Source organism: Brassica napus, chromosome A1 (genome assembly GCF_020379485.1).
Source record: "Brassica napus cultivar Da-Ae chromosome A1, Da-Ae, whole genome shotgun sequence".
Lineage (NCBI taxonomy): Eukaryota > Viridiplantae > Streptophyta > Magnoliopsida > Brassicales > Brassicaceae > Brassica > Brassica napus.
In genome coordinates, this window is record NC_063434.1 from 16,055,437 (window position 1) to 16,083,008 (window position 27,572).

Here is a 27,572-nt window from a genome sequence, read left to right on the forward strand (position 1 = left end):
CTTCGTCGTTCCAATCAAACCTGGATGAATCACTTTGTGCGAAGCTTGATTTTGGATACATAAAGTGGTGGAGAATCACCAGGAAGTTGAATGAATCTCATAGGAGTTGGCAAGAAGAAGTTATCCCACTTTCAAATCAGGTGATTCCAGTTTCCCAGTTTGGGAATAGCACAGCTTCTTCGTCGTTCCAATCAAACCAGGATGAATCACTTTGTGAGAAGCTTGATTTGGATACATTAAGTGGTGGAGAATCACCAGGAAGTTGAATAAATCTCATAGGAGTTGGCAAGAAGAAGTGATCCCACTTTCAAATCAGGTGATTCCAGTTTCCCAGTTTGGGAATAGCACAGCTTCTTCGTCGTTCCAATCAAACTAAGATGAATCACTTTGTAAGAAGCTTTATTTGGATACATAATGTGGTGGAGAATCACCAGTAAGTTGAATAAATCTCATAGGAGTTGGGATGAAAAAGTTATCTCACTTTCAAATCAGGTGCTTCTAGTTTCCCAGTTTGGGAATAGCACAGCTTCTTCGTCGTTCCAATCAAACCAGGATGAATCACTTTGTGAGAAGCTTGATTTGGAATCATATAGTGGTGGAGAATCACCAGGAAGTTGAATAAATCTCATAGGAGTTGGCAAAAAGAAGTTATCCCACTTTCAAATCAGGTGATTCCAGTTTCCCAGTCTGGGAATAGGACAGCTTCTTCGTCGTTCCAATCAAACCAGGATGAATCACTTTGTGAGAAGCTTTATTTGGATACATAATGTGGTGGAGAATCACCAGGAAGTTGAATAAATCTCATAGGAGTTGGAAAGAAGAAGTTATCCCACTTTAAAATCAGGTGATTCCAGTTTCCCAGTTTGGGAATAGGACAGCTTCTTCGTCGTTCCAATCAAACCTGGATGAATCACTTTGTGCGAAGCTTGATTTTGTATACATAAAGTGGTGGATAATCACCAGGAAGTTGAATAAATCTCATAGGAGTTGGCAAGAAGAAGTTATCCCACTTTCAAATTAGGTGATTCCAGTTTCCCAGTTTGGAAATACCACAGCTTCTTCGTCGTTCCAATCAAACCAGGATGAATCACTTTGTGAGAAGCTTGATTTGGATACATAAAGTGGTGGAGAATCACCAGGAAGTTGAATAAATCGCATAGGAGTTGGCAAGAAGAAGTTATCCCACTTTCAAATCAGGTGATTCCAGTTTTCCAGTTTGGGAATAGCACAGCTTCTTCGTCGTTCCAATCAAACTAAGATGAATCACTTTGTAAGAAGCTTCATTTGGATACATAAAGTGGTTGAGAATCACAAGGAAGTTGAATAAATCTCATAGGAGTTGGGATGAAGAAGTTATCCCACTTTCAAATCAGGTGATTCCAGTTTCCCAGTTTGGGAATAGCACAGCTTCTTCGTCTTTCCAATCAAACCGGGATGAATCACTTTGTGAGAAGCCTTATTTGGATACATAATGTGGTGGAGAATCACCAGGAAGTTGAATAAATCTCATATGAGTTGGCAAGAAGAAGTTATCCCACTTTTAAATCAGGTGATTCCATTTTCCCAGTTTGGGAATAGGACAGCTTCTTCGTCATTCCAATCAAACCTGGATGAATCACTTTGTGCGAAGCTTGATTTTGGATACATAAAGTGGTGGAGAATCACCAGGAAGTTGAATAAATCTCATAGGAGTTGGCAAGAAGAAGTTATCCCACTTTCAAATCAGGCGATTCCAGTTTCTCAGTTTGGGAATAGCACAGCTTCTTCGTCGTTCCAATCAAACCAGGATGAATCACTTTGTGAGAAGCTTGATTTGGATACATAAAGTGGTGGAGAATCATCAGGAAGTTGAATAAATCTCATAGGAGTTGGCAAGAAGAAGTTATCCCACTTTCAAATCAGGTGATTCCAGTTTTCCAGTTTGGGAATAGCACAACTTCTTCGTCGTTCCAATCAAACTAAGATGAATCACTTTGTAAGAAGCTTGATTTGGATACATAAAGTGGTTGAGAATCACCAGGAAGTTGAATAAATCTCATAGGAGTTGGGATGAAGAAGTTATCTCACTTTCAAATCAGGTGATTCTAGTTTCCCAGTTTGGGAATTATGAGATTTAGAGATCCTTAGAGTAACTAGAATATAAGTGAGAGTTTAAGTAGAGATTAGAAAGAGATTATGAAAGATTATGAGACTTGAGAGAAGTTTTGTGTCTAAGAGAGAATCATTGTGACTTAAGAGATTAGAGAGACTCAGAACTGCTTAATCTTATTAATGAGTGAGGTTACATATTTATATGAGAGACACAAAGGTTTCCAAGACTCGACATGGGCACTATTGGAGCATGTGGAGTCAAAGGTTTCTTTAGGAATGGACGGATGAGAGGACTCGCATACTTTCTCTCTTTACAGTCTGTCACAGCCTGGCATGCTCTTCCCTTATCCTCTCAACGTTCTGATCCTTCCCCTCTTGAGTAACTCTTCCGCGTTTACCATTTCACTTGGGCAATGCATGGTAAGTTTTGGTCGAGGCTTGGATGGTACGGATTGTACGGCTTGTACGGCCTTGTACGGACGTCCGTACCATGCTCTCCCTAAACTCCCTTAAGCCTCATCTCCTCAACTCCTCTTCTCTTCACACTTATATGCTCAACTCAACTCAACACTCCCCTTCAAGCTTAGCTTTGTGAAAGCCTAAGCTTGGAAAGCCACAAGATCTTCCTCATTAAAAACCTCACCAAAGAAAATCCAATGGGATAAAACTTTGATGAGGGAAAAAGAGTAAAGATCTTGTAGCTAAGGGGATTAGCTCCTTCTCTCCCCAAGATCTATGAGTCCCAATCTGATGTGAATGGACTCCATAGTATTTTGCCATGCAGCCTTGGTGAACACATCCGCTAGCTGATCTTCACTCCTTGTATAGCACGTCAAGATCACTCCTAGCACAATCATCTGTCTCACCTTGTGGCAATCAACTTCAATGTGCTTGGTCCTCTCATGGAACACCGAGTTGGATGCAATGTGAATGGCAGCTTGATTGTCACAATGCATTGTCATTGGAGTTGCTTGATCAATCTCCAAGTGCTTCAAGATGCCTTTGATCCACACCAACTCGTTGGTGAGCTTCAGCATGGCTCTATACTCGGCTTCTGCACTTGAACATGACACTACCTTCTGCTTCTTGCTCTTCGAAGTCACCAAGTTGCCTCCAATGAATGTGCAATAACCGGTTGTTGATCTTCTGTCAGCTCTATCTCCTGCCCAATCAGCATCACAATAGCCCACCACTTCAGTGCTTCCATTGCACCCCATCCATACTCCTTGATCCGGCGAGCCATTTAGATACATCAGCAGCCTCTCCACCATGTGCCAATGATATTCCTTGGGAAGCTGCATATGTTGACTCACCTGATTCACAGCAAAACATATGTCAGGTCTTGTGATGGTAAGGTAAATCAATTTGCCAACAAGCTTTCTATAGAGTTTAGGATCATGAAATGGCTTTCTGTCTTCAATCTCCCCCTCTTTTGGTACTTTGTAGCCATCCTCCATAGGCATCCTTGCTGTCTTGCCTCCATAAGCACCTGCACCTTTCAAAAGATCAAGTGTTGATATGATCATGGACCAGCTAGTTGATAAAGATGAAGATGGAGAGACTGAAGATACACCAGCTGAAGAAGAAGATGTCTTAGCCATTCCCACAGGCCCTATAACTCGTGCAATGACAAGAAGACTCAAGGAAGCTGTTGGAAACATACTGAAGATCTCTAAGGAGCAAGAAGACTGTCTTGGTAGAAGCTTGATCCACCAAGACACACTTATCACCATTCAAGTGATCTTACCATCAAGCTGATCATCATCTAGGCAAGTGACTAGGTATACTCTTTTTCCCTTGACTAGTTTTGTCCCATTGGGTTTTCTAATCAAGGTTTTTAATGAGGTATCAAGTTCACTTACACATTCATAGTTGATGTATCATGGGTGCATTTCGGATGCATAACTATCTTATGTTATTTTAGATTATGGTTTTCATTTCTTTGCTTTTAAACTTTGGTTTCATTTCTATTAAACACATAAGGAGCATGTTCCTTTAATGAGCTTGTGTCTGTACAAGTCTCAGCCTATAAATATGAGTGTAGCCGCAAACCCTAATGTTTATCAAGTTTTCTTTTGCTTTAAACCTTTGGGTTTTCTCTTCTCTCTTGCCTTTGTCGTGAGTGAGTGTCTGGTGTGTAATATCAAGTCTGCTGGTGTGTAATATCCAGTGTCTAAGGACCTTAGTTTGGTGTGTCATATCCAATCTATTGTCTAAGAGTATCATGAAGCCTTTCCGCAGCCTCTTGTGTCACCATTCGATCCACAACCTTGATAAACTTGAGTCTCTGATTCGTTTATGCAAGGATCTATCCATATCCATCCAGAGAAGAGTCCTAGGATCTCATTAAGTGGTATCAGAGCACTCTGGAAGGGGAGTTTCACTTTCTCTTTGTCGATTTCATCAGATCTGTTCTTCACTAAGTTATATCATTGATAGATCTGTTCGTTTATGTTGTTTCTCCCTAGATCTGTCCTATTTCATATTCAGGAGAGCTAGATCTATTGTTTCTCGAATTAAAACTGATAGATCTAAGAATTTTGATCAAGTTCTTAAAAGGACCATTCGTATTCTTGTTGATTACGGTATCAAGTTTGCTAGATCTGAAGTTGCTTGTGTTTTGCGTGTTCTATTAGTTCTTATTATCATCAATCTGTGGTTGTTCAATCTTTTCATCACTTGTTGAATCTGATCGGTTTGTTAGAAGAGTCGAAGCATTTAGAATCAAATCTGATCCGTGTTGCTCAAGTTTCTTATTCTCTTGTTTGAATTCTTTGTTTCCTTATCTGATTCTATCTCGTTTTGTTTTTCTTTGAATCTCTTACTTGTTAAATCTTTTTGATTATTTCAGGTACTATGGCGCATGAATCTGAGGAAGATGAAGGAGTTAGTCTCGAACATAAGGCCTTGCTTGAAGCCTTGACTTGCAGGATGAACACAATGATGGAAACTAGATTGGGTACCTTCTGAGAAGAGCTTGATGCGGAATCTTCAGAACCTAGTCGTGCATCAAGAAGGAACCGACGAGGCCAAGCTCGACAGGAACATGCTGGCTCAGAGGAGACTGATAATGAATATGAAAGGGATCGGCATAGCTCAGTCTCTAGGCACAGCAGCCGCAGCAGCCGTAGACACAGACGAGAGCATCGCCCACGCAATGAACTGGCTGGTTTGAAACTGAAGATACCTCCTTTCCATGGCAAAGGTGATCCAGATGCTTATCTTGAGTGGGAGAAGAAGATTGAACTTGTCTTCAACTGTCAGCACTACACAGAGATTAAAAAGATTCAAGTTGCTGCCACTGAGTTCTATGATTATGCTTTGAGCTGGTGGGATCAGTTGGTCACAAACAGAAGGCGCAATGGTGAGCTCCCAATTGAGACATGGGCAGAAATGAAAGCTGTCATGCGCAAGAGGTTTGTTCCAAGCCATTACCATCGTGATCTTCATCAGAAACTAAGAAAGCTCACCCAAGGGACACGGTCTGTAGAAGAATATTTCCAAGAGATGGAGTTGCTGATGTTGAGAGCTTGCATATCTGAAGATAGAGAGGCTACTATGGCTCGATTCCTTGGAGGGCTTAACCGTGAGATTCAAGACAGTGTAGAGTTGCAGCACTATGTAGAGATGGAAGAAATGCTACACAAAGCTATCCTTGTGGAGCAACAAGTAAAGAGAAATGGGCACTCTCGGGGCAACTATGGAACTAAGTATCAAGGTGCTAAGGACGATAAGCCAATCCACCAGAAAGAGAGCAAACCATATCAGAAGGAAGAAGACAAATCTACTAGTTCTTTCAGCAAGGAAAAAGGCAAAGTAGATGCTTCTACTACGAGATCAAGAGATGTTAAGTGTTTTAAGTGTCAAGGAAGAGGACACTATGCTAATGAGTGCACCAACAAACGTGTGATGATCCTTCTTGAGAATGAAGACTATGAATCTGCTGATGAGGAGACAGAGGCAGAAGAAGATCACAGCTCAGAAGAAGTATATGTTGCCAACCCGGTTACTGGAAGGTTGTTAGTTGCTAGAAGAACCTTGAGCCTTCAAAGCAAGACCGAGGAAATGGAGCAAAGAGAGAATCTCTTCTATACTAGATGTCTAGTGCAAGGAAAGGTCTGTAGTCTTATTGTAGATGGAGGCAGTTGTGTCAACGTTGCGAGTGAGACTATGGTTAAAAAGTTGGGTTTGAAGGTCCAAAAGCATCCTAAACCGTATAGACTACAATGGCTCAATGAAGAGGGCGAGATGAGAGTTTCTACTCAGTTTATGGTTCCCTTAGCCATTGGTAAATATGAAGATGAGATTCTATGTGATGTGTTGCCTATGGAAGCTGGACACATTCTCCTTGGAAGACCGTGGCAATCAGATAGACGTGTGATACATGATGGGTATGCCAACAAGCACACCTTTGAGTTTAAAGGGAGAAAGACAGTCCTTGTGCCTATGACTCCTAAGGAAGTTCAGGCTGATCAACTCCAACTACAAAAGAAGAAAGAGATTGACCTTCCCGCTGAATCAACAAAGCAACTAAACTTCTATGCCAAGTCTGGTGATGTTAAAAGATCTCTCTGCTCTAACCTACCTATTTTGTTGCTTATCTATAAGGAATCACTCTTGACTACTACTGATATTGCACCGGAGTATCCGAGTGAGCTTGTTTCTATTTTACAGGAATATCAAGATGTTTTTCCAGAAGATAGTCCCAATGGACTACCACCAGTGCGAGGGATTGAGCACCAAATCGACTTTGTGCCTGGTTCTACACTTCCCAATAGGCCAGCATACAGAACCAATCCGGTTGAGACCAAAGAGCTACAAAGACAAGTGGAGGAACTGATGGAGAAAGGGCATATCCGAGAGAGCATGAGTCCATGTGCTGTTCCAGTACTCCTTGTGCCCAAGAAAGATGGAAGCTGGCGCAAGTGTGTTGATTGTAGAGCAATCAACAATATAACAGTGAAGTATCGCCATCCTATTCCTAGATTAGATGATATGCTTGATGAATTACATGGTTCTTGCATCTTTTCTAAGATAGATTTAAAGAGTGGATATCATCAGATTAGGATGAAAGAAGGAGATGAGTGGAAAACTGCCTTTAAAACTAAGCATGGGTTATATGAGTGGTTAGTTATGCCTTTTGGATTGACCAATGCTCCGAGTACTTTCATGAGACTGATGAACCATGTGCTTAGGTCTTTTATAGGGTTGTTTGTGGTAGTTTACTTTGATGATATCCTAATCTACAGTCAGAGTCTAGAGGAGCATATAGATCATCTTAAGACTGTTCTTGATGTGTTGAGGAAAGAAAAGCTTTATGCTAATCTTAAGAAATGTACATTCTGCACAGATAACTTGGTCTTTTTAGGTTTTATTGTGGGTGCAGATGGGGTTAAAGTTGATCCAGAGAAAGTAAGGGCTATACAAGAGTGGCCAATTCCTAAGACAGTGAGTGAAGTAAGGAGCTTCCATGGACTTGCTGGCTTCTATAGGCGTTTTGTGAAAGACTTCAGCACCATAGCATCTCCCTTGACTAAAGTAATCAAGAAAGAAGTCGGATTCAAGTGGGAAGAGGCACAAGAACTTGCTTTCCAATGCCTTAAAGAGAAGCTTACTCATGCCCCTCTTCTTATACTTCCTGACTTTCATAAAACTTTTGAAATAGAATGTGATGCCTCAGGAATTGGAATTGGTGCTGTGTTGATGCAGGAGAAGAGGCCCATTGCATACTTCAGTGAGAAGCTTGGAGGAGCTACCCTCAACTATGCAACTTATGACAAGGAGCTGTATGCCTTGGTGAGAGCCTTGCAGACTTGGCAGCACTATCTCTGGCCTAAAGAGTTTGTCATACACACAGATCATGAGTCTCTCAAATACCTCAAAGGACAAAACAAGCTCAGCAAGAGACACGCAAGGTGGGTTGAGTTCATTGAGACGTTTCCTTATGTCATCAAGTATAAACAAGATAAGGAAAACATAGTCGCTGATGCACTATCCAGAAGGTATGTTCTCTTGAACACTCTTGATGCTAAGCTGTTAGGATTTGAGCAGATTAAAAGTATGTATGAGAATGATCCTGATTTTAAAGATGCTTACAACTCTTGTGAGAAATTTGCTGAAGGACATTACTTTAGACATGATGGTTTTCTCTTTTATGATAATCGATTGTGTGTGCCTAACTGTTCTTTGAGAGACTTGTTTGTTAGGGAATCTCATGGAGGAAGTCTCATGGGTCACTTTGGTATTGCAAAGACTCTTAAAACTTTGCAGGATCATTTCTTTTGGCCTCGAATGAAAAGAGATGTGGAGAAACTTTGTGAGAGATGTGCAACTTGCAAGCAAGCTAAGTCTAAGGTTCAGTCTCACGGTTTGTATACTCCTCTTCCTATCCCTTATCATCCTTGGAATGACATATCTATGGATTTCATTGTTGGATTGCCTAGAACTAGGACTGGAAAGGATTCTATTTTTGTTGTTGTGGACAGGTTCTCAAAGATGGCACATTTTATAGCTTGTCACAAAACTGATGATGCATTGCATATTGCTAACTTGTTCTTTAAAGAGATTGTGCGCATACATGGCATGCCTAAGACTATTGTTTCTGATAGAGATACTAAGTTTCTTAGTTATTTTTGGAAGACTCTTTGGTCTAAGCTAGGTACTAAGCTTTTGTTCTCTACTACTTGTCATCCACAAACTGATGGGCAAACTGAAGTAGTTAATAGGACTCTTGGAACACTCTTGCGTGCATTCATAAAGAAAAACTTGAAATCATGGGAAGACTATTTGCCTCATTGTGAATTTGCATACAATCATGCTGTGCATTCTACTTCTAAGTTTTCTCCTTTTGAAATTGTTTATGGGTTCAATCCCAACTCTCCTTTGGATTTAATACCTTTACCTGAGTGTGAAAGGGTCAGTTTTGATGGCAAAAAGAAGGCAGAGATGGTGAAGCAACTCCACGAGCAGGCAAGGCTCAACATTGAGGCGAAAACCAAGCAGTATGTCAAGCATGCTAACAAAGGGAGGCGTGAGATGGTTTTTGAAGTGGGTGATCAGGTCTGGATTCACCTAAGGAAAGAGAGGTTTCCCAATGAGAGGAAGTCCAAGCTAATGCCACGGATTGATGGACCTTTTGAGGTCATAAGGAAGATCAGCAACAATGCCTACAAGCTGGATTTGCGAGGTAAGTATGATGTGAGTAATAGCTTCAATGTTACTGACTTGATCCCTTTTATTGCAGATGAGCCAGATTTGAGGACAAATCATTTTCAAGTGGGAGGGGATGATCTGATCATGGACCAGCTAGTTGATAAAGATGAAGATGGAGAGACTGAAGATACACCAGCTGAAGAAGAAGATGTCTTAGCCATTCCCACAGGCCCTATAACTCGTGCAATGACAAGAAGACTCAAGGAAGCTGTTGGAAACATACTGAAGATCTCTAAGGAGCAAGAACACTGTCTTGGTAGAAGCTTGATCCACCAAGACACACTTATCACCATTCAAGTGATCTTACCATCAAGCTGATCATCATCTAGGCAAGTGACTTGGTGTACTCTTTTTCCCTTGATTAGTTTTGTCCCATTGGGTTTTCTAATCAAGGTTTTTAATGAGGTATCAAGTTCACTTACACATTCCTAGTTGATGTATCATGGGTGCATTTCGGATGCATAACTATCTTATGTTATTTTAGATTATGGTTTTCATTTCTTTGCTTTTAAACTTTGTTTTTATTTCTATTAAACACATAAGGAGCCTGTTCCTTTAATGAGCTTGTGTCTGTACAAGTCTCAGCCTATAAATATGTGTAGCCGCAAACCCTAATGTTTATCAAGTTTTCTTTTGCTTTAAACCTTTGGGTTTTCTCTTCTCTCTTGTCTTTGTCGTGAGTGTCTGGTGTGTAATATCCAGTCTGCTGGTGTGTAATATCCAGTGTCTAAGGACCTTAGTTTGGTGTGTCATATCCAATCTATTGTCTAGGAGTATCAAGAAGCCTTTCCGCAGCCTCTTGTGTCACCATTCGATCCACAACCTTGATAAACTTGAGTCTCTGATTCGTTTATGCACGGATCTATCCATATCCATCCAGAGAAGAGTCCTAGGATCTCATTAAGTGTATAATTCCTTTGGGACATGAATAACCCTTCCTTGGATCTACAAATCTCAATCCCAAGAAAGTATTTCATTTCTCCCAAATCTTTGATTTCAAACATGGATTTGAGAAACTCCTTGGTTGCTTTGATACCTTCCTTATCACTCCCCGTGATAATGATATCATCCACATACACAAGGAGAGACCATACCTGAGGGTGTAGTGAGGGTGAAGAGTGTATGATCCAACTCTGAATTCTTGAAGCCACGACCATTCAAAGTTGTGCTCAACTTGTTGTACCACGCTCTTGGTGATTGCTTCAAGCCATAGATAACCTTCTTTAACCTCAGTACATTCCCTTTCTTCACTAGATGTTCTAGACCCAGTGGAGGATACATGTAGACTTCATCCTCAAGCTCTTCTTGTAAGAATGCATTCTTTACATCCATTTGCCACAATTCCCATCCAAGATTAACCGCCAAGCTTAGAACAATCCTAATGGTATGTAGCTTAGCTACAGGGGCAAATGTCTCAATATAATCCTCCCCGAATGTCTGAGTGAACCCTCTTGCTACTAATCTAGTCTTCTTCCTCTCAATCTTCCCATCAGCCTTGTATTTGATTGTGAAGATCCATCTACTAGACACTGCCTTCTTCCCTTTTGGTAGTTCACTCTCATACCATGTATCATTCTTTATCATAGCTCCTGGCTCAGCTCCTACTGATTCCTTCCATTCCTTATCCTCCATTGCCTCTTCATAGCTTCTTGGGATGTGATTCTCATCCAAGTTTACCATGAAAGCGCAATGTGCTTCTGGATATTGAGCAAAGGAGCACACGGCTTGAGAAGGATGCTCCACAGCTTGGGCATTGTAGTACACTCTCGTGTTTACCCAGCTAGAAGGATCCTTCCTTATCCTTGTACTCCTTCTTAGTGGCTGCACAACCGGTTCTTCTTCCTGTTGTTCTTCTACCACTTCATCTTGAGAAGAAGGTGTTTGTATCACACCATGATCATGCCCATGACCATCAGAGCCTATGCTCTCTTCTCCTTCATTTTCTACTCCTCCTTCATCTTGGTTAGCCTCTTGCATAGGCTCCTCATGCTCCTCTCCTCCCTCATGATCAAGGTGTGATGGTGAACCAACTTCAGGAGGTGTAGTTGCGTGATCTCTCGGATCCTGGGATGTACTGATTCCAAGACCTTCAAGGATGATCCGCAAGGTTGTAGCCTTGTCTGATGTTAAGTCCTTCAGATCATCTTGATTCTTTTCTTCATAGTATCCTCTATCTTCCAAGAACTTCACATCTCTAGATACAAGTACTCTCCTTGCTATAGGATCATAGCATTTGTATCCTTTCTGTGTAGCTGAGTATCCTATGAACACAGCCTTAGTACTCCTTGCTTCTAGCTTGTTGCGCATCTCTCCTGGTTTGAGCACAAAGCATAGACATCCAAAGACCTTCAAGTAATCAAGAACTGGCTTGTACTTGTTTAGAACTTCAAATGGAGCCTTCTCATTCAGAATCTTGGTTGGAGTTCTGTTTATCAAGTAGCAAGCAGTAGCAACCGCATCACTCCAAAATCTCTTTGGCACATTACTCTGAAACATAAGTGACCTTGCCACTTCCATGAGGTGCCTATTCTTCCTCTCAGCCACTCCATTTTGCTGTGGAGTATACGGACAGCTTGTCTGATGTAGGATCCCATGTTGTGATAAGTGTTGCTTGAATGCATGGCTTGTGTACTACCCTCCATTATCTGATCTGAAAATTTTAATCTTAGCATGATAATAGTTAGTCACATAAGTTTGAAAGTTCCTAAATGCATCAAGCACCCTATCTTTGGTCTGAATTAAGGTTAACCAGGTGTATTTGGATTTTTCATCAATGAATGTGACAAAATACTTATAACTATCTGTAGATAAGCAAGGGGCAGTCCACACATCTGAATGAATTAGATCAAAGCAATTTATGACTTTTTAGGAATGTAAAAGAGAATCTGAGTTTAGAAAGGATTAGAGAAGGAGAATAAGAGATTAAGAGACTACTTAGAGACTAATGGAGAATCATAATGAAATGAGTAAAGAGAAAGATTGTTTAGAACTGTCTAATCTTTCATTAAGGACATGAGTAACAATATATAGTGTGAGCATACAAGGGTTTTCGAAATCAAGAGAAGACTAAAGCATGTGAGGTCAATATGGAAAGGATAAGCTCATTTGAACAAGCCAATTAGCTTCTCCACATGCGCGGAGTATCTAGCATCTTGGACCGAGATGCTCTTGCCTTTCCAGCTGTTCCAGCCTGTCAAGGCGCGCTCTTCCTTATCCCTCAACGGTCTGATCCATCCAGGTAAGTTCCTTCCCTTCCCATAAGTTACCCCAAGTAACTTCTTTACTCTTGTCAAGGTTTTACCCATCTCCATGTGTACGGATGGTACGGTCATGTACGGACAGTACGGACCTTACCCAAACCTTCCCAAGCTTCAACTCATCTCCTTAGTCTCAACTCCTCACTTGCTCCACATATACTCAACTCATCTCAACACTCCCCCTCAACCTTAGATTTGTGAAAGTCTAAGCTTGGACAGCCATGAGATCTTCCTCATTAAAAACCTCACCAAGGAAAACCCATTGGGATAAAACCTTGATGAGGGAAAAAGAGTAAAGACCTCACAGCCAAAGGGGATCAGCTCCATCTCTTCCCAAGATCAATGAGGCCCAACCTGATGTGAATGGACTCCATTGTCTTTTGTCTTGCAGCCTTGGTGAACACATCAGCCAACTGATCTTCACTTCTTGTGTAGCATGGCAAGATGACTCCTAGGATGATCATCTGCCTCACCTTGTGGCAATCAACTTCAATGTGCTTGGTTCTCTCATGGAACACCGAGTTGGAGGAAATGTGGATGGCAGGTTGGTTATCACAATGCATTGTCATTGGCGTGGCTTGATCAATCTCCAAATGCTTCAAGATACCTTTGATCCACACCAGCTCGTTGGTAAGCTTCAGCATAGCTCTATACTCAGCTTCTGCACTTGAGCAAGACACCACCTTCTGCTTCTTACTCTTCCAAGTGACCAAGTTGCCTCCAATGAATGCGCAATAGCCTGTGGTTGATCTCCTGTCTGCTCTATCACCAGCCCAATCCGCATCACAGTATTCAACCACTTTAGTGCTCCCATTGCAACCCATCCATACTCCTTGATCAGGTGAGCCGTTGAGATACATCAAGATTCTCTCCACCATGCGCCAGTGATGCTCCTTAGGCACTTGCATGTGTTGACTCACCTGATTCACAGCAAAACAAATGTCAGGTCTAGTTATGGTAAGGTAAATCAATTTGCCAACTAGTTTTCTATAGAGTTTAGGATCCTGATAAGGTTTTTCTGTCTTCAATCTCCCCCTCTCGTGGGACTTTGTAGCCAGCCTCCATAGGCATCCTTGCTGTCTTGCCTCCATAAGCACCTGCACCTTTCAAAAGATCAAGTGTATACTTCCTTTGGGACATGAACAAACCTTCCTTGGATCTACATATCTCAATTCCAAGAAAGTATTTCATTTCTCCCAAGTCTTTAATCTCAAACATGGATTTAAGGAACTCCTTGGTTGCTATGATACCTTCCTTATCACTTCCTGTGATAATGATATCATCAACATAAACAAGGAGTGCAATCATACCTGAGGGAGTCGTGAGTGTGAAGAGAGTGTGATCTAGTTCAGACTTCTTGAAGCCTCGGCCATTGAGAGTAGTGCTCAGCTTGTTGTACCAAGCTCTTGGTGATTGCTTCAGCCCATAGATAGCTTTCTTCACTCTCAACACATTCCCTCTCTTCACTAAGTGTTCAAGGCCTGGAGGTGGATGCATATACACTTCATCCTCAAGTTCACCTTGTAGGAAGGCATTCTTCACATCCATTTGCCATAACCGCCATCCAAGATTCACAACCAAGCTTAACACAATCCGGATTGTGTGTAGTTTAGCTACTGGTGCAAAGGTTTCTATGTAATCTTCTCCATATGTTTGAGTGAAACCTCTTGCAACTAGCCTTGACTTCTTCCTCTCAATCTTTCCATCAGCCTTATACTTGATTGTGAATATCCATCTACTAGTCACGGCCTTCTTCCCCCTTGGTAACTCACTCTCATACCATGTATCATTCTTGATCATAGCTCATGCCTCAGCTCCAACTGACTCCTTCCATTCTTTATCCATGATTGCCTCTTCATAGCTTCTTGGGATGTAGTTCTCATCCAAGTTAACCATGAAGGCACAATGTTCTTCAGGGTATTGAGCAAAGGAACACACAACTTGAGAAGGATGCTCCACAGCTTGGGCATTGTAGTACACTCGCGTGTTTACCCAAGAGGAAGGATCCTTTCTCAGCCTTGTGCTTCTCCTCAATACTGGTTGTTCTTGCTCTTGAACCGGCTCAGCTTGTGTATGCGGTTCTTGTGCTTCACTCTGATGTTCTTCATCTCCTTTGTCTTGCTCACCTTGATGATGAGAACCTGAGTTGAACTCTTCTCCTTCCTCACTCAAGCCGACTCCTTCTTGGCCATTTTCTTGAGTTTCAGGTTCACTTCCCCCTTCATGATCAAGGTGAGGTGTTTGAGCAGCTCTACTTGGTTCAGTTGAGCTCTCTCCTTGGCTTCCACTTCTTGTGGACTGATCCTGGTTCATCTTGATACCGAGACCTTCCAAAATGATCCTTAAGACTCCAGCCTTATCTGATGTGAGATCCTTCAAATCTTCTTGATTCTTCTCCTCATAGTATCCCCTTTCTTCAATAAACTTCACATCTCTAGATACAAGCACCCTTCTAGCTTCTGGATCATAACACTTATATCCTTTTTGAGTTGTTGAGTAGCCAATGAACATTGCCTTTCTGCTTCTTGCTTCTAGCTTGTTCCTCAACTCTCCTGGTACTAAAACATAGCATAAGCATCCAAACACTCTCATGTATTCCAAGGATGGCTTGCGCTTGTTTAGAACTTCAAATGGTGTTTGATCCTTCAACACCTTTGTAGGCATCCGGTTGATTAGGTAGCAAGCAGTGGATACAACATCACTCCAGAATCTCTTAGGTACATTGGCTTGGAACATCAGTGACCGAGCCACCTCCATCAAGTGCCTGTTCTTTCTCTCAGCTACACCATTCTGTTGTGGTGTGTAGGGACAGCTTGTTTGATGAAGGATTCCATGATGATCTAGATGACTCTTGAACGCATAGCTTGTGTACTCTCCTCCATTATCTGATCTCAAAATTTTAATCTTAGCATGATAATGGTTAGTCACATAAGCTTGAAAGTTCTTAAATGCATCTATCACCCTATCTTTTGATGGAATTAGTGTTAACCAGGTGTATTTAGATTTTTCATCAATGAATGTGACAAAATACTTATGATTATCTCTAGATAAGCTAGGTGCAGTACACACATCAGTATGAATCAAATCAAAACAATTTTCATAAACAGTAGATGTTCTTGGAAACACATTCTTACAATGCTTGCCTAAAATGCAAGCCTCACACTTATTATTTTCAAAAACAACACCTGGTAACATCAAGTTTAAAGCCTTCTCATGGGGATGTCCTAGTCTAGCATGCCACAATGCATTTTTATTCAAACTAGAAGCAGAAGTAAATGAGCAATTATAATTGGAAACAGGATCAAGCTTCTCAAGCATGTATAAGTCCCCCTTTGTAACTCCTTTTCCAATCAATTGGCTGCTCTCAATATCCTGAAACTTCACATCATTAGGACTGAATATAACATTGCAATTCAAATCAGTAGTGCATTTCTTAACTGACAGTAGGTTTGATGTGAATTCCGGAATATAAAATGCTCTAGTGTTCTTATCAAATAGCTTTAAGTTTCCTATTCCCTTAATAGGTATCTTATCTCCATTTGCAATCATCACACATCCATTAGTAGGTTCTATATCCTTAATCAGGTTGGTGTCACTAATCATATGATGAGATGCACCATAATCTATAATCAATGGTTTGGATGTATTGCTAGCACTTTGGCAGATACTAATTTGTGATCTATATGCATTCATCCTACCATTTCTATCAATGAAATGCTCAATTCCAGTCTTACTATCAATCCTAGCAATCTCAGCCACATTAGGAGTCATTTCTATAGTTCTAGCAATCATAGAAGCACCAAATGAATACCCATGAATGTTACCATTATCCTTGAGCATTTTGATGAGTGCATCCATCTCGGATCTCCTGATGAAGTCTTGATCATTGCCTCGGGGGTTGATAGCTCCAGTATAGGTCACCAAAGCCTTTCCATCTCCCTCACGGTTCTCCACTTCAGTTCCTCGGTTAGATGGCCCTGCTCCGCTTGATCCTTCAGTCATGTGAGCTTTTGCCTCTCTCTCCTTCATGAACTTAGCCGGCTTCAAGTGGGGATGGAGTATCCAGCACTGACTCTTCTTGTGTCCATGCTTCTTGCAATGATCACAATTCCCATTGAACTTCCTATCCTCATACTTGTTGTAACCAGCTTTGTTGGCTTGTGGAGTCTCTTCTCGGTCAGATTGGGCAGCATTTGCAAGAGATAAGTCACCCTTGCCTCCAAACAAACCCATTGAGCCCTGCTCCTTCTGTATCTGAGCACACACCTCCTCAAGATCAGGCAGCTTCTCGGACCTTAGCATGTGCTGGATGAGACCATTGTAACTTGCATTCAATGTGAGCAGCAACCCAAACACCTTGTCTTGCTCACGCCTCTCATTTAGAAGCTCTGGATCAACCGTGCTTGGCCTCAGCATCTCCAACTCAGACCAAAGAGACCTGAACCACCCCAAGTGCTTAGTGAACTCCATGTCATGTTGAGTTAACCCATTGATTGCCTTCTTGACTTCAAACACTCGGTTCAGGTTAGAAGTGTTTCCATACACTTTCTTCAGAGTATCCCACAGCTCCTTGGCTGTCTCACAGTAGCTATAAGCATCTAAGATAGCCGGCTCCAAAGAGGCATGAAGGACTGACATCACCATCATGTCTTCTTGTTGCCACTTCTCTACAACACTCTCCGCGGGGCTCTCCTTGTCACCCTCCTGAGTAATCGCCATTGGAGCCTCACCAGATGTGATATGCTTCCACAAACCCTTGCTTCCCACAGCAGCCTTCACCATCCTAGACCAGACTAGGTAGTTGCTTCCTTTGAATGTCACCGCGACCTTCATCTTCATACCACTCTCGATCTTGAACAGCTTGACGTCTACAGCTTGAACAATCGGTTAGATCTTGTACTGAGAACCCACACTGCTCTCTAGAACACAGATTCACTCTTGAGTCTTCAAATGAACCTCCCACGGATCACCAAGACACACACAAAACACCTTGAGCTTTTGAACTCTAAAGAAACTCTCAAACACACTCACTTGTTCTCTTAAAGTTTCAAACTTGAATCCTTAAGAGAATCACTCATGAAATCAGATTGTAATCAACCTGGCTGTGATACCATATGACTTTTTAGGAATGTAAAAGATAATCTGAGTTTAGAAAGGGTTAGAGAAGGAGAATAAGAGATTAAGAGACTACTTAGAGACTAATGGAGAATCATAATGAAATGAGTAAAGAGAAAGATTGTTTAGAACTGTCTAATCTTTCATTAAGGACATGAGTTACAATATATAGTGTGAGCATACAAGGGTTTTCGAAATCAAGAGAAGACTAAAGCATGTGAGGTCAATATGGAAAGGATAAGCTCATTTGAACAAGCCAATTAGCTTCTCCACATGCGCGGAGTATCTAGCATCTTGGACCGAGATGCTCTTGCCTTTCCAGCTGTTCCAGCCTGTCAAGGCGCGCTCTTCCTTATCCCTCAACGGTTTGATCCATCCAGGTAAGTTCCTTCCCTTCCCATAAGTTACCCCAAGTAACTTCTTTACTCTTGTCAAGGTTTTACCCATCTCCATGTGTACGGATGGTACGGTCATGTACGGACAGTACGGACCTTACCCAAACCTTCCCAAGCTTCAACTCATCTCCTTAGTCTCAACTCCTCACTTGCTCCACATATACTCAACTCATCTCAACACAATTGTCATAAACAGTAGTAGACTTTTGAAACACAGTTCTACAATGCTTGCCTAAAATGCAAGCTTCACAATCTTTGTTCTCAAACACAACACCTGGTACCATTAAGTTCAATGCTTTAACATGAGGGTGTCCTACTCTAGCATGCCACAATGCATTTTTATTCAACAAAGAAGCAGAAGTAAACGAGCAACTATAATCAGGAACAGAAGTGAGTTCTTCAAGCATATAGAGATCTCCTGTAGTCACCCCTTTCCCAATCAATCTGCTGCTCTCAATATCCTGAAACTTCACATCATTAGGACTAAAGATAACATTGCATTGTAAATCATTAGTACATTTCTTCACAGATAATAGGTTTGATGTGAATTCAGGCATGTAAAAAGCTCTAGATTCTTTGTTAAACAACTTAAGCTTTCCTATTCCCTTAATAGGTATCTTATCCCCATTTGCTATCATCACATGCCCATGAGTAGGTTCTATATATCCTTAATCAAGTTTTCATCACTTATCATTGTTAACTTGAAGAGAAGAAGTGGAGAAGCAAAGGTGATGAGTTGAGTTGGTGCTTGTGCAAAGACATGGCAAGATCTTCAGAGATTGTATGTTAAGGCTTTGGGAGAGTCTTAAGGCTTCAGAAGTGGTCTGATGAGTGTGCAAAGATAGGGTTTAAGTCCAGGAGGGACTTAGACACCATTTAGAGAAGATTTGGGTCAGACAGTAACTCCAAAGTTACCACAGTAACTTTAGAGAGTTACCACAGTAACTTTGGAGAGTTACCACAGTAAGATTGGAGAAGTTTGGGCAAGTTGGTGTAAAAATGAATAGTGAAACACTAGTCACTATTCAGGTTGACTATTCACTTTTTGGGTCACTATTCAGGATGTTAAGAGTGCATAGTGTATGGATAAGGCACCAAGGTTTGAATCTAGTCAAAGGGAATCAAGAAAGCATCAAGAAGATGCTGTGTGGAGCTGATTGGTTACTTTGGGGCATGGACAGGCTGGCTGGAGCTGTAAAGAGGAAGGCAGCCACGACCATGAACCTAGACTGATCTGTGGACAGATACAAAGGAGCCTAAGAAGAACCAATCAAAGCACAGCCCTTGTTTGAATTAAAGTGAGCCAGCTTAGCTTATCCAATCAGCACACATCACTCAGATTAGAACAAGACCAACTCATCCTCACCATCCATTCCTCTTAAGTTATTTCTATCCATTAGATATAGGTTTATGAGTTTGCAAGAGTGTAAAACATATATAAAGACCCTCATGGGCGTTTGTAACTCTCTTAAGAGAGTATGGGGGATTTCCCCATCTCCTTCATAATTATAAAAGTGTGTTCTTGGTCAGATTCCCTTAATCTACCCCTTTCTTAGTCTCTAATCTCTTAATCTCTCTAAGTCTACTTATTTCTGATTCAAGTTCATACTAGTTTCATCAGACCTCTTATTCAACTAGTTCAAGACCTTATCTTTGCCTTTAATGGCTTTTCATACACATACACAGCCAGAGCTCTCAAATCTCATATGGTATCAGAGCCAGGTTCATCAGAACCTGAGCTGAGCTTCCGCAAATCCACAGCTCTCATCTCAGCTCAAACCAAACCCTTGAAGACATTACCAGCCGAGTTCAGTTCTTGAAGAAGAAAGAAGCTTGAAGCGTGGAGTGTTCTCCTTATCTCTCAACCGTGCCTGTCTTTATCTGATGGAGAGTGTCTCTTTGGAAGCAGAGGAGGATGGAGAGGCGTCATGAACCTCAAGCCAAAGCTCCTTGTCCAAGAGCTTATCACATCCGGATACAAGAAAGATGAAGCTAAGAGAAGCCGGTTTGAAGTATGAAGAAAGGAGGGGTCTTCGGGTGTGAGAAACAAGAAGGAGGCCATGGACTGAAGGAGAAGGAGTTGGGTGACGATCCAGACTCTTAAATCCAACCTGGTTCCTTGTGTAAGCGATTCTTTAAAACCTTCTTGATATTGAGCTTGTGTTGTGACTGTGCCTGGTTATTGTGATGTGTATTGATTGAAAAACCTTAGGATAATGTGTGATTGCTAAATATAACTAGTTGAATCTGTCCCAGGATGCTCTAAAGGCTTGTTTAGTGTTTAAAGAGTAAAATGCTTGCTCCTGTTAAGTAATGAGTTCTCTAAATGTGAAATGATATTGTTTGAAGCTCATGAACTGAAAACAGATTGAAAGTAATGCATTGTCTGATGTTAAGTGATGATAGTAATGCTTAGCCTAAGTTATAAATGAATGTGTGATGGATTGTATTGTTGCATTCATGAATTAAAACTGATTAAGGTTAGTGCATACTGTCAAATGGCTGTCTTACATTGAGGCATTAGATTCATGTCTAAATGCTGAGTAAAGAAGCTTTAAAAAATTGCCTAAGTAGCTTGTATTGAATCTGTTATGATCTTACTTGTGCTTAGAGAGTTTGCTTGCAAAGATTAGAACTTGAAAATGACTTGTTTAATCTGTTGCAATGCTTGTGATATTGGGAATCAAACTTGATGATTAATCAAGGATTGATCTCAATACTATTGTGTCTTATCTTTGCTGGAGTTTGAGTGATGTTTCAGGTTCACAAGAGGTGTTCTTGGTTCAGCATCCATCCGAGTTGAAAGAGGAAGACTTTGCCCATTGTGTGGAGCAATGGAGAGTTGAGAAAGAAATGGTGATGTGCCACTGGTGTGAAGTCTCACTGAAGCTCACTTGCAAGCTTGGACCTATACTCAATCCAAGCTTGAGGAGGGGAGTTTAGTGAGCTTCTAAGCGATCAAAGAAGTGCATTGCAAGCATCTGAAGAAGGAGCCATCCGGGCTTAGGCTGTGGCGAGTCTATTCAAGAGAGTACTCAAACTAAGACAGAGTACTCTTGGCTGTGAGAAGATGAAGGCAACTCTATCAAGGCGGCTTCTAGTGTGAAGTGATTGGAGAAATAGCTGTAGCTTCCACAAGCATTCCATAAAGATGGCGAGATCAGAGGAGAGGCTGCAATGGTGTGTGTGTGAGGATCATGAAGCAATCCATTCAATCTTGTTCCTGTGAGAGTCTCAAGCTTGAGGGGGAGTGTTGAAGCTTACATGATCCAAGAGAGCTTGGTGGTTATTCTAGAAGAGGAAGCAACCTGTTGAGAAGTATGATGAAGGATGAAGAAGCAATGTCCAAGGCGGCTTCAAGTGTTGAGGTGATTGGAGAGTAGCTGAAGCATCCTCATGTAGCTCAAGCAACAAGGTGGAGACTCTATAAGAAGAAGAAGCAGCCAAGACTCAGTAAGAGAAGTTGTATCTCCAAGAAGAGGCTGATCTGGTGTGTCCGAGCACTTCAACCTAACAAGAGGTTAGGTGAAAGGGGGAGAGACCAAGATTAGGCAGTAAGGAGAGTACAAGGCGTGGGATGATTGTAGAGGCCATGATCCATAGTCTTTGTTGTTGAGATGAGTGCACTATAGTATGAAGAAGAAGTCCGAGATGGTGTAGAAGTCTTGAGGAGTTAATAAGCAAGTAAGAGAAGGAGCATGTACGGACAGACAGTACGGATAGGGCGAGCAGTACGGACGCAGGCCGTACCAACGACCATCCGCAAGAAGTAACTCGGCCAAGGTTAAATGTAAACTGGCTGGAGTTACTTTACCTTACTTACCTTGAGTCTGAAGTTGAGCTGAACGTTAGAAGGATAAGGGATGCGCATCTGACAGCCTGTCATAGGCTGGAAAGGTAAAGGCATATTCAAAGATGCTTTACACATGTGGAGACTCTCATTGGAAGGATTCAAATGAGCTCTTAGCTGGTTATTGACTTCACATGCTTTCTACTTTATGTAATCGAAATCCTAGTGTCTTAAGCTTCCTGTATAAGTGTAAACTCTCTCATTAATAAGATCAAGCAAGTTATGAGTCTCTCTTAGTCTTTATTCTCTCAATGATTCTATACTAGACTCCTAATCTCATTTCATACTCAAATCTCTTCTAAATCACTTCTAGTCTTTCTTATTTACTCAGATTACTCTACTCAATCCTAAAAGTGATATGGTATCAGAGCCAGGTTGATAGGAAACTTGGTTTCGTTGGGTTCTTTGAAGATTCAAGATTGAAGCTTTGAAGAAACAGTTTAGTGTTCTTGTGTTCTTAAGCGGTTCTAGGTAGTCTTTCTGAGTTCTATTGGTTGTGTGAGGTGTTATTGAAGCTGTGTGGGTAAAAGGTGAAGCTGCTAGTGTTCACTCAAGACAGTTACCTCAAGAGAAAGTTATTGAAGTCTAAAGGGTTCTACATTCAACATGGAGAGTGGGATGAACATGAACATGAAGGTGGCGGTTTGTTTCAAGGGAAACAACTACTTGGTGTGGTCTCGGTTGGTGAGAACCACAGTGGGAAGCAAGGGGCTTTGGAAGCACATCACGCCAGGAGCAGCTCCAAAGCTCATCACTCAAGGAGAGGCTGAAGATGAAGCCGCAAGCAAGGCAGAAGAGAAGTGGCATCAAGAGGACATGTTGGTGATGTATGTGCTTCATGCGTCCCTTAAGCCGGCTATTCTAGATGCATACAGCTACTGTGAGTCTGCTAAAGAGCTGTGGGATACCTTGAAGAAGGTGTATAGCAACACTTCAAACCTAAGCCGAGTGTTTGAAGTGAAGCAAGATATCAACAACCTTGTACAAGAAGACATGGAGTTCACTAAGCATCTAGGAAGATTCAGAAGCCTCTGGTCCGAGATGGAGATGCTTAGGCCAAGCACAATGGATGCTGATGAGCTTAACAAGAGGAGAGAGCAAGATAAGGTATTTGGGCTACTCCTCACCTAAACCCGGCGTACAACGGTCTCATCCAGCACCTACTTAGGGAGGATACTCTACCTGACCTTGAGGATGTGTGTGCGCGGATTCAGAAGGAGCAAGGCTCCATTGGGCTGTTTGGGAAGAAAGGAGACCTTTCCCTTGCAAGTCAAGCAACTCAAGAGGAGGGGAGTGAAGCTCCACAAGCAAACAAGGCTGCGCATGGGAAGTTTGAGGAGAGGAGGTTCAATGGGAGTTGTGATCACTGCAAGAAGCATGGCCACAAGAAGAGTCAATGCTGGATACTCCACCCTCATCTCAAGCCGGCTAAGTTCATGAAGGATCGTGAGGCAAGGGCTAATGTCTCGGATGGTACAAGTGGAGCTGGTACAAGAAAAGGAAAGGAGATAGATGGGCGTGAGGCAGGTGATGGGAAGTCTCTTGTAGCCTACACTGGAGCACCAAGCAACCGTGGGAACAATGATCAAGAGTATCTAAGGAGATCCGACCTTGATGCTCTCATTAAGTTGTTCAAGGAGAATGGTAACACCTTTGGGTATTCTTTTGGTGCTAGGGTGGTAGAGAACTATGAGAATCTAACTAGAACTGATAGGATGCATGAGAGCTTGATATAAATGGTAAATCAATCTAGGATTGCAAACTTTGCTAGAAATGATCATGCATTCAAACCATCTAGTATCCTTGCGCATATTGCTAGTTCTCATGACATTAAGCCATTAGTGATTGATTCAGGTGCATCTCATCATATGATAAGTGACACTAACTTGATTAAAAACATTGTACCAATGAATGGAAATGTGATGATTGCTAATGGAGATAAGATTCCTATTAGAGGAATAGGAAGTCTTAAACTGTTTGATAAGGAAACTAAAGCTTTTTATATGCCTGAATTTACTTCAAATTGTTATCTGTTAAGAAGTGTGCTACTGATTTGCAATGCAATGTTATATTCAGTCCTAATGATGTGAAGTTTCAGGATATTAAAAGCAGCAAGATGATTGGAAAGGGAGTGACTAAAGGAGAGCTATATTTACTTGAAGATCTCACTCCTGTTTCTAGATATAGCTGCTCGTTTACTTCTGTTTCTGGTTCTAGTTTAAGTAAAAATGCATTGTGGCATGCTAGATTAGGACACCCTCATAATAAGGCTTTAAAACTGATGTTGCCAGGTGTTTCCTTTGAGAATATTGAGTGTGAAGCTTGCATTTTAGGCAAGCATTGTAGAACTGTCTTTACCAAGTGTACTACTGTTTATGAAAAGTGTTTTTTTTTTTTTTTTTTTTTTTTTTTTTTTTGTCGGCTACCCATATGAACTAGATCAAGTGGTGGCAGACGAGCCGATTCTCCGAAGAGCATCTCCGTCTGTCCGGGTCTGATCTATATGAGAAAAGATATATCCTCTAGTTCTTGCTTCTTTCGCTAGCGTGTCCGCTCGACCATTCCTACTCCGAGGAATATGAGACACGCTCACATCTTCGAAGTCTTCCTGTAATCTCCGGAACATCTCGATCTCTATCGCAAAAGTTGGCCACTCCACCGGGTTCGTAGTCATGTCCACAAGGTCCGAACAATCCGTCTCGAACCGTATCGAAGGCATCCTCATGGTTCTCATACATGAGATAGCCCAAAGTAAACCTTCCATCTCAGCATGCAAAGCTGAGAGGCTTCTATTACACGCCCGTACTCCAAAGTGTTCCGAGCCCAACTGATCCTTAAGACTCCACCCTAAGCCACTAACGCTGCCATTGTTGACCCATGATGCATCAATTTGACAGGTAGGGATTCGGGGTATCCAAGGGGGCACTATCTCTCTCTCTATAGTAGAGGAGTCGTCATGATCCTCAATTACTTCCTCCTTTTCATTAGCTTTCCTCCAACATTCCGCCTCAAGAGACGCATGTTGGATAATATCCATCGGGGAAACGACTTTCCCATTAAAGAGTTTGTCGTTCCTCCCCTTCCAAATGTACTAACAGATCCATGGGAAGGTATCGAATTGTGGTCTCAGTGGAGCCACCTCTTTTCTCTTCCAAAACAGGAAGTTCATGTTTTGATATGTAGATGTACTCGGGAAGTAACCCGGAAGGGACGGATAGTCCGATAAAGCCCAAACCTGAAGGGCAGGAGGGCATTCAAAAAGAAGATGATTAATCGACTCCACTGGGTCAGCACATCTAGGACAACTCCTATCGGTGCCCAGGTGTCTATACGCTAGCCTTTCTGCCGTCGCCACACATCCCGATATTGCTTGCCACAGGAAATGTTTCATCTTGGTCGGGGTCTTTAGCTTCCATACATGGCTCTGAAGGCTCGTAATACTCGGTTCTATGGCCCCTTCATGTGTGAGGCTCTGCTTGGTTTCTTGGAGAAGGTCGTAACCGGTTTTAACTGAGTAGATTCCTGTTTTTGTATGATGCCAAACATATCCATCTGGGGCCGAAGTGTGTGATAGTTTTAGCCCCAGTATCAGCGGAATATCCTCCGGGTGGAAAAGATCTCGTAAGAGTTGTATATCCCACTCCTTGGTATCAGTCCTAATAAAGGACTGAACAAGAAGTTGAGGTAGTCTGTAAACAATATGGCTAGCAGGTCTGGGTGGTCTAGCCATTGAGTCTGGAATCCATGCCTCACTCCAGACCCTTGTATCTCGACCGGTACCAATAGTTTTCCGTAATCCGGAAATGAGTAGAGGTTTTGCTGCCATGATACTACGCCATCCATATGATGGTGAGTATGCTCGTCGATCTTCCAAAGGAGAGGTGCGGTTGTAGTATCTTCCTTTTAAGACTCGTGCCAATAAAGAATTTGGGTAATGAATTAATCTCCATAATTGTTTAGCAAGAAGCGCTATATTGAAGTCATGAAGATCACGAAAACCTAGTCCCCCGGAGTCTTTGGGTGTACAGATCTCGTCCCATGCTATCCAATGTAAACCTCTACTGTTTTGTTTTGAGCTCCACCAAAAATTTGAAGTTGTGCTCCTTAGTTTATCAGTAATGCCTTGTGGAAGCAAATAACTCGACATCACATAGGTTGGTACTGATTGAGTCACAGATTTAATCTGGACCTCTTTCCCCCCTTTGGATAGGAGTCTAGATGACCAATTGTTAACTCGCCCATTTAATCGATCTTGTACAAAAGAGAACACTTTCATCTTAGAACCACATATTTGCTCGGGTAGCCCAAGATACATCCCCATGCCTCCTTCCGAAAAAAAACCAAGAGCTTCTTTTATGTCTTGCTTCAGAGACAAATGTACTTTATTTCCAAAAAAGACCGAGGATTTTGTTGCATTTAGTCGCTGTCCTGATGCCTTCCCATATATGTCTAAGATGTCTATGATCTCCTTGCATTGGCTTACTTCCGCCTTACAGAAGAAGAGACTGTCATCTGCAAATAGAAGATGGGAGATCCTTGGGCTCGCCCTAGCAACCCGAAGGCCTTCAATCTTTTTTTCTGCTTCAGCTCCGTTTAAAAGTGAGATCAAGGCCTCCGTACACATGATGAACAAAAAGGGAGAGAGAGGATCTCCTTGTCTCAACCCTCTCCTAGGTAATATTCGCCCTCTTGGTTGCCCATTAACTAAAATTTGGTATGTGACCGACGTGACACAACACATAATGAGGTCAACCAGTCTTTCATCAAAACCCATCTTTAACATCAAGGCTGCAAGGAAGTTCCATTCCACTCTGTCATAAGCTTTGCTCATATCCGTTTTAATAGCCATAAAGTCTTCTCTACATCTTGGGTTCGTCCGTAGGGCGTGAAAATTTTCTTGTGCTATCAAGATATTATCAGTGATCAAACGTTTCGATACAAAAGCAGATTGCGTCTCTGAGATCAAGTGCGGGATTACCCTCTTAAGTCTCTTGCAAAGTAGCTTAGATATAATCTTGTAGCTAACATTACAAGACTAATAGGTCTGAACTCAGTCATGTCTCGAGGTTTCTTCTTCTTAGGAATGAGACAAATATTTGTCTGGTTTAATAGTGGGTCGAAACTGCCCGTCGCAAAGAAGTCTTGCACAAGTCTAATAATGTCTTGACGCATCTCGCGCCAGAATTTTTGAAACAGTTTACTAGTCATGCCATCTGGTCCGGGAGCTTTATCTGGGTTGATGTCGAAGAGAGCTCTCCTAATTTCCTGTTCCGAAGGTTTCTCCAAAAGTAAAATATTATCATCATGGGACACCTTTCCAGAAATGAATCGAAGCGAGGTGTCTAGCTCTGTCGGCGAAGAGGTAGAGAAGAGGTCTCGAAAGTATTGAACAGCCACGTTCTCCACCTCGATTTCACTCTCTACCAGCCTCCCATTTTTATCTTTAATACTGATGATCCTGTTTTGGGCTCTTCGTTGTTTTGTGGTGGCATGATGAAATTTCGTATTTCTGTCCCCATCTCTGTGCCACTGGTCTCGACTTTTTTGTTCCCAAAACATGTTTTCTTCTCGAAAGGCCAAGATTAATTGTCTCCTAAAATCTTCTAATTCTTCAGTCGTAGAGTTTTCATCATCTTGTGCCAAGTCTATCTT

General features: G+C 41.8%; 1 protein-coding gene across 1 annotated transcript in view; it reads left to right on the plus strand.

Moving 5' to 3' along the window:
* Positions 1-22,509, plus strand: part of LOC125608722 — a 41,324-nt gene extending 18,815 nt beyond the window's left edge. The window contains exons 2-5 of the mRNA XM_048779204.1: positions 4,728-4,839; positions 4,943-5,050; positions 5,087-8,392; positions 22,436-22,509. Of these exons, the coding sequence (XP_048635161.1) occupies positions 4,728-4,839; positions 4,943-5,050; positions 5,087-8,392; positions 22,436-22,509 (3,600 nt within the window). The remainder of the gene's footprint in view (positions 1-4,727; positions 4,840-4,942; positions 5,051-5,086; positions 8,393-22,435) is intronic.
* The last annotated feature ends 5,063 nt before the right edge of the window (positions 22,510-27,572 follow it).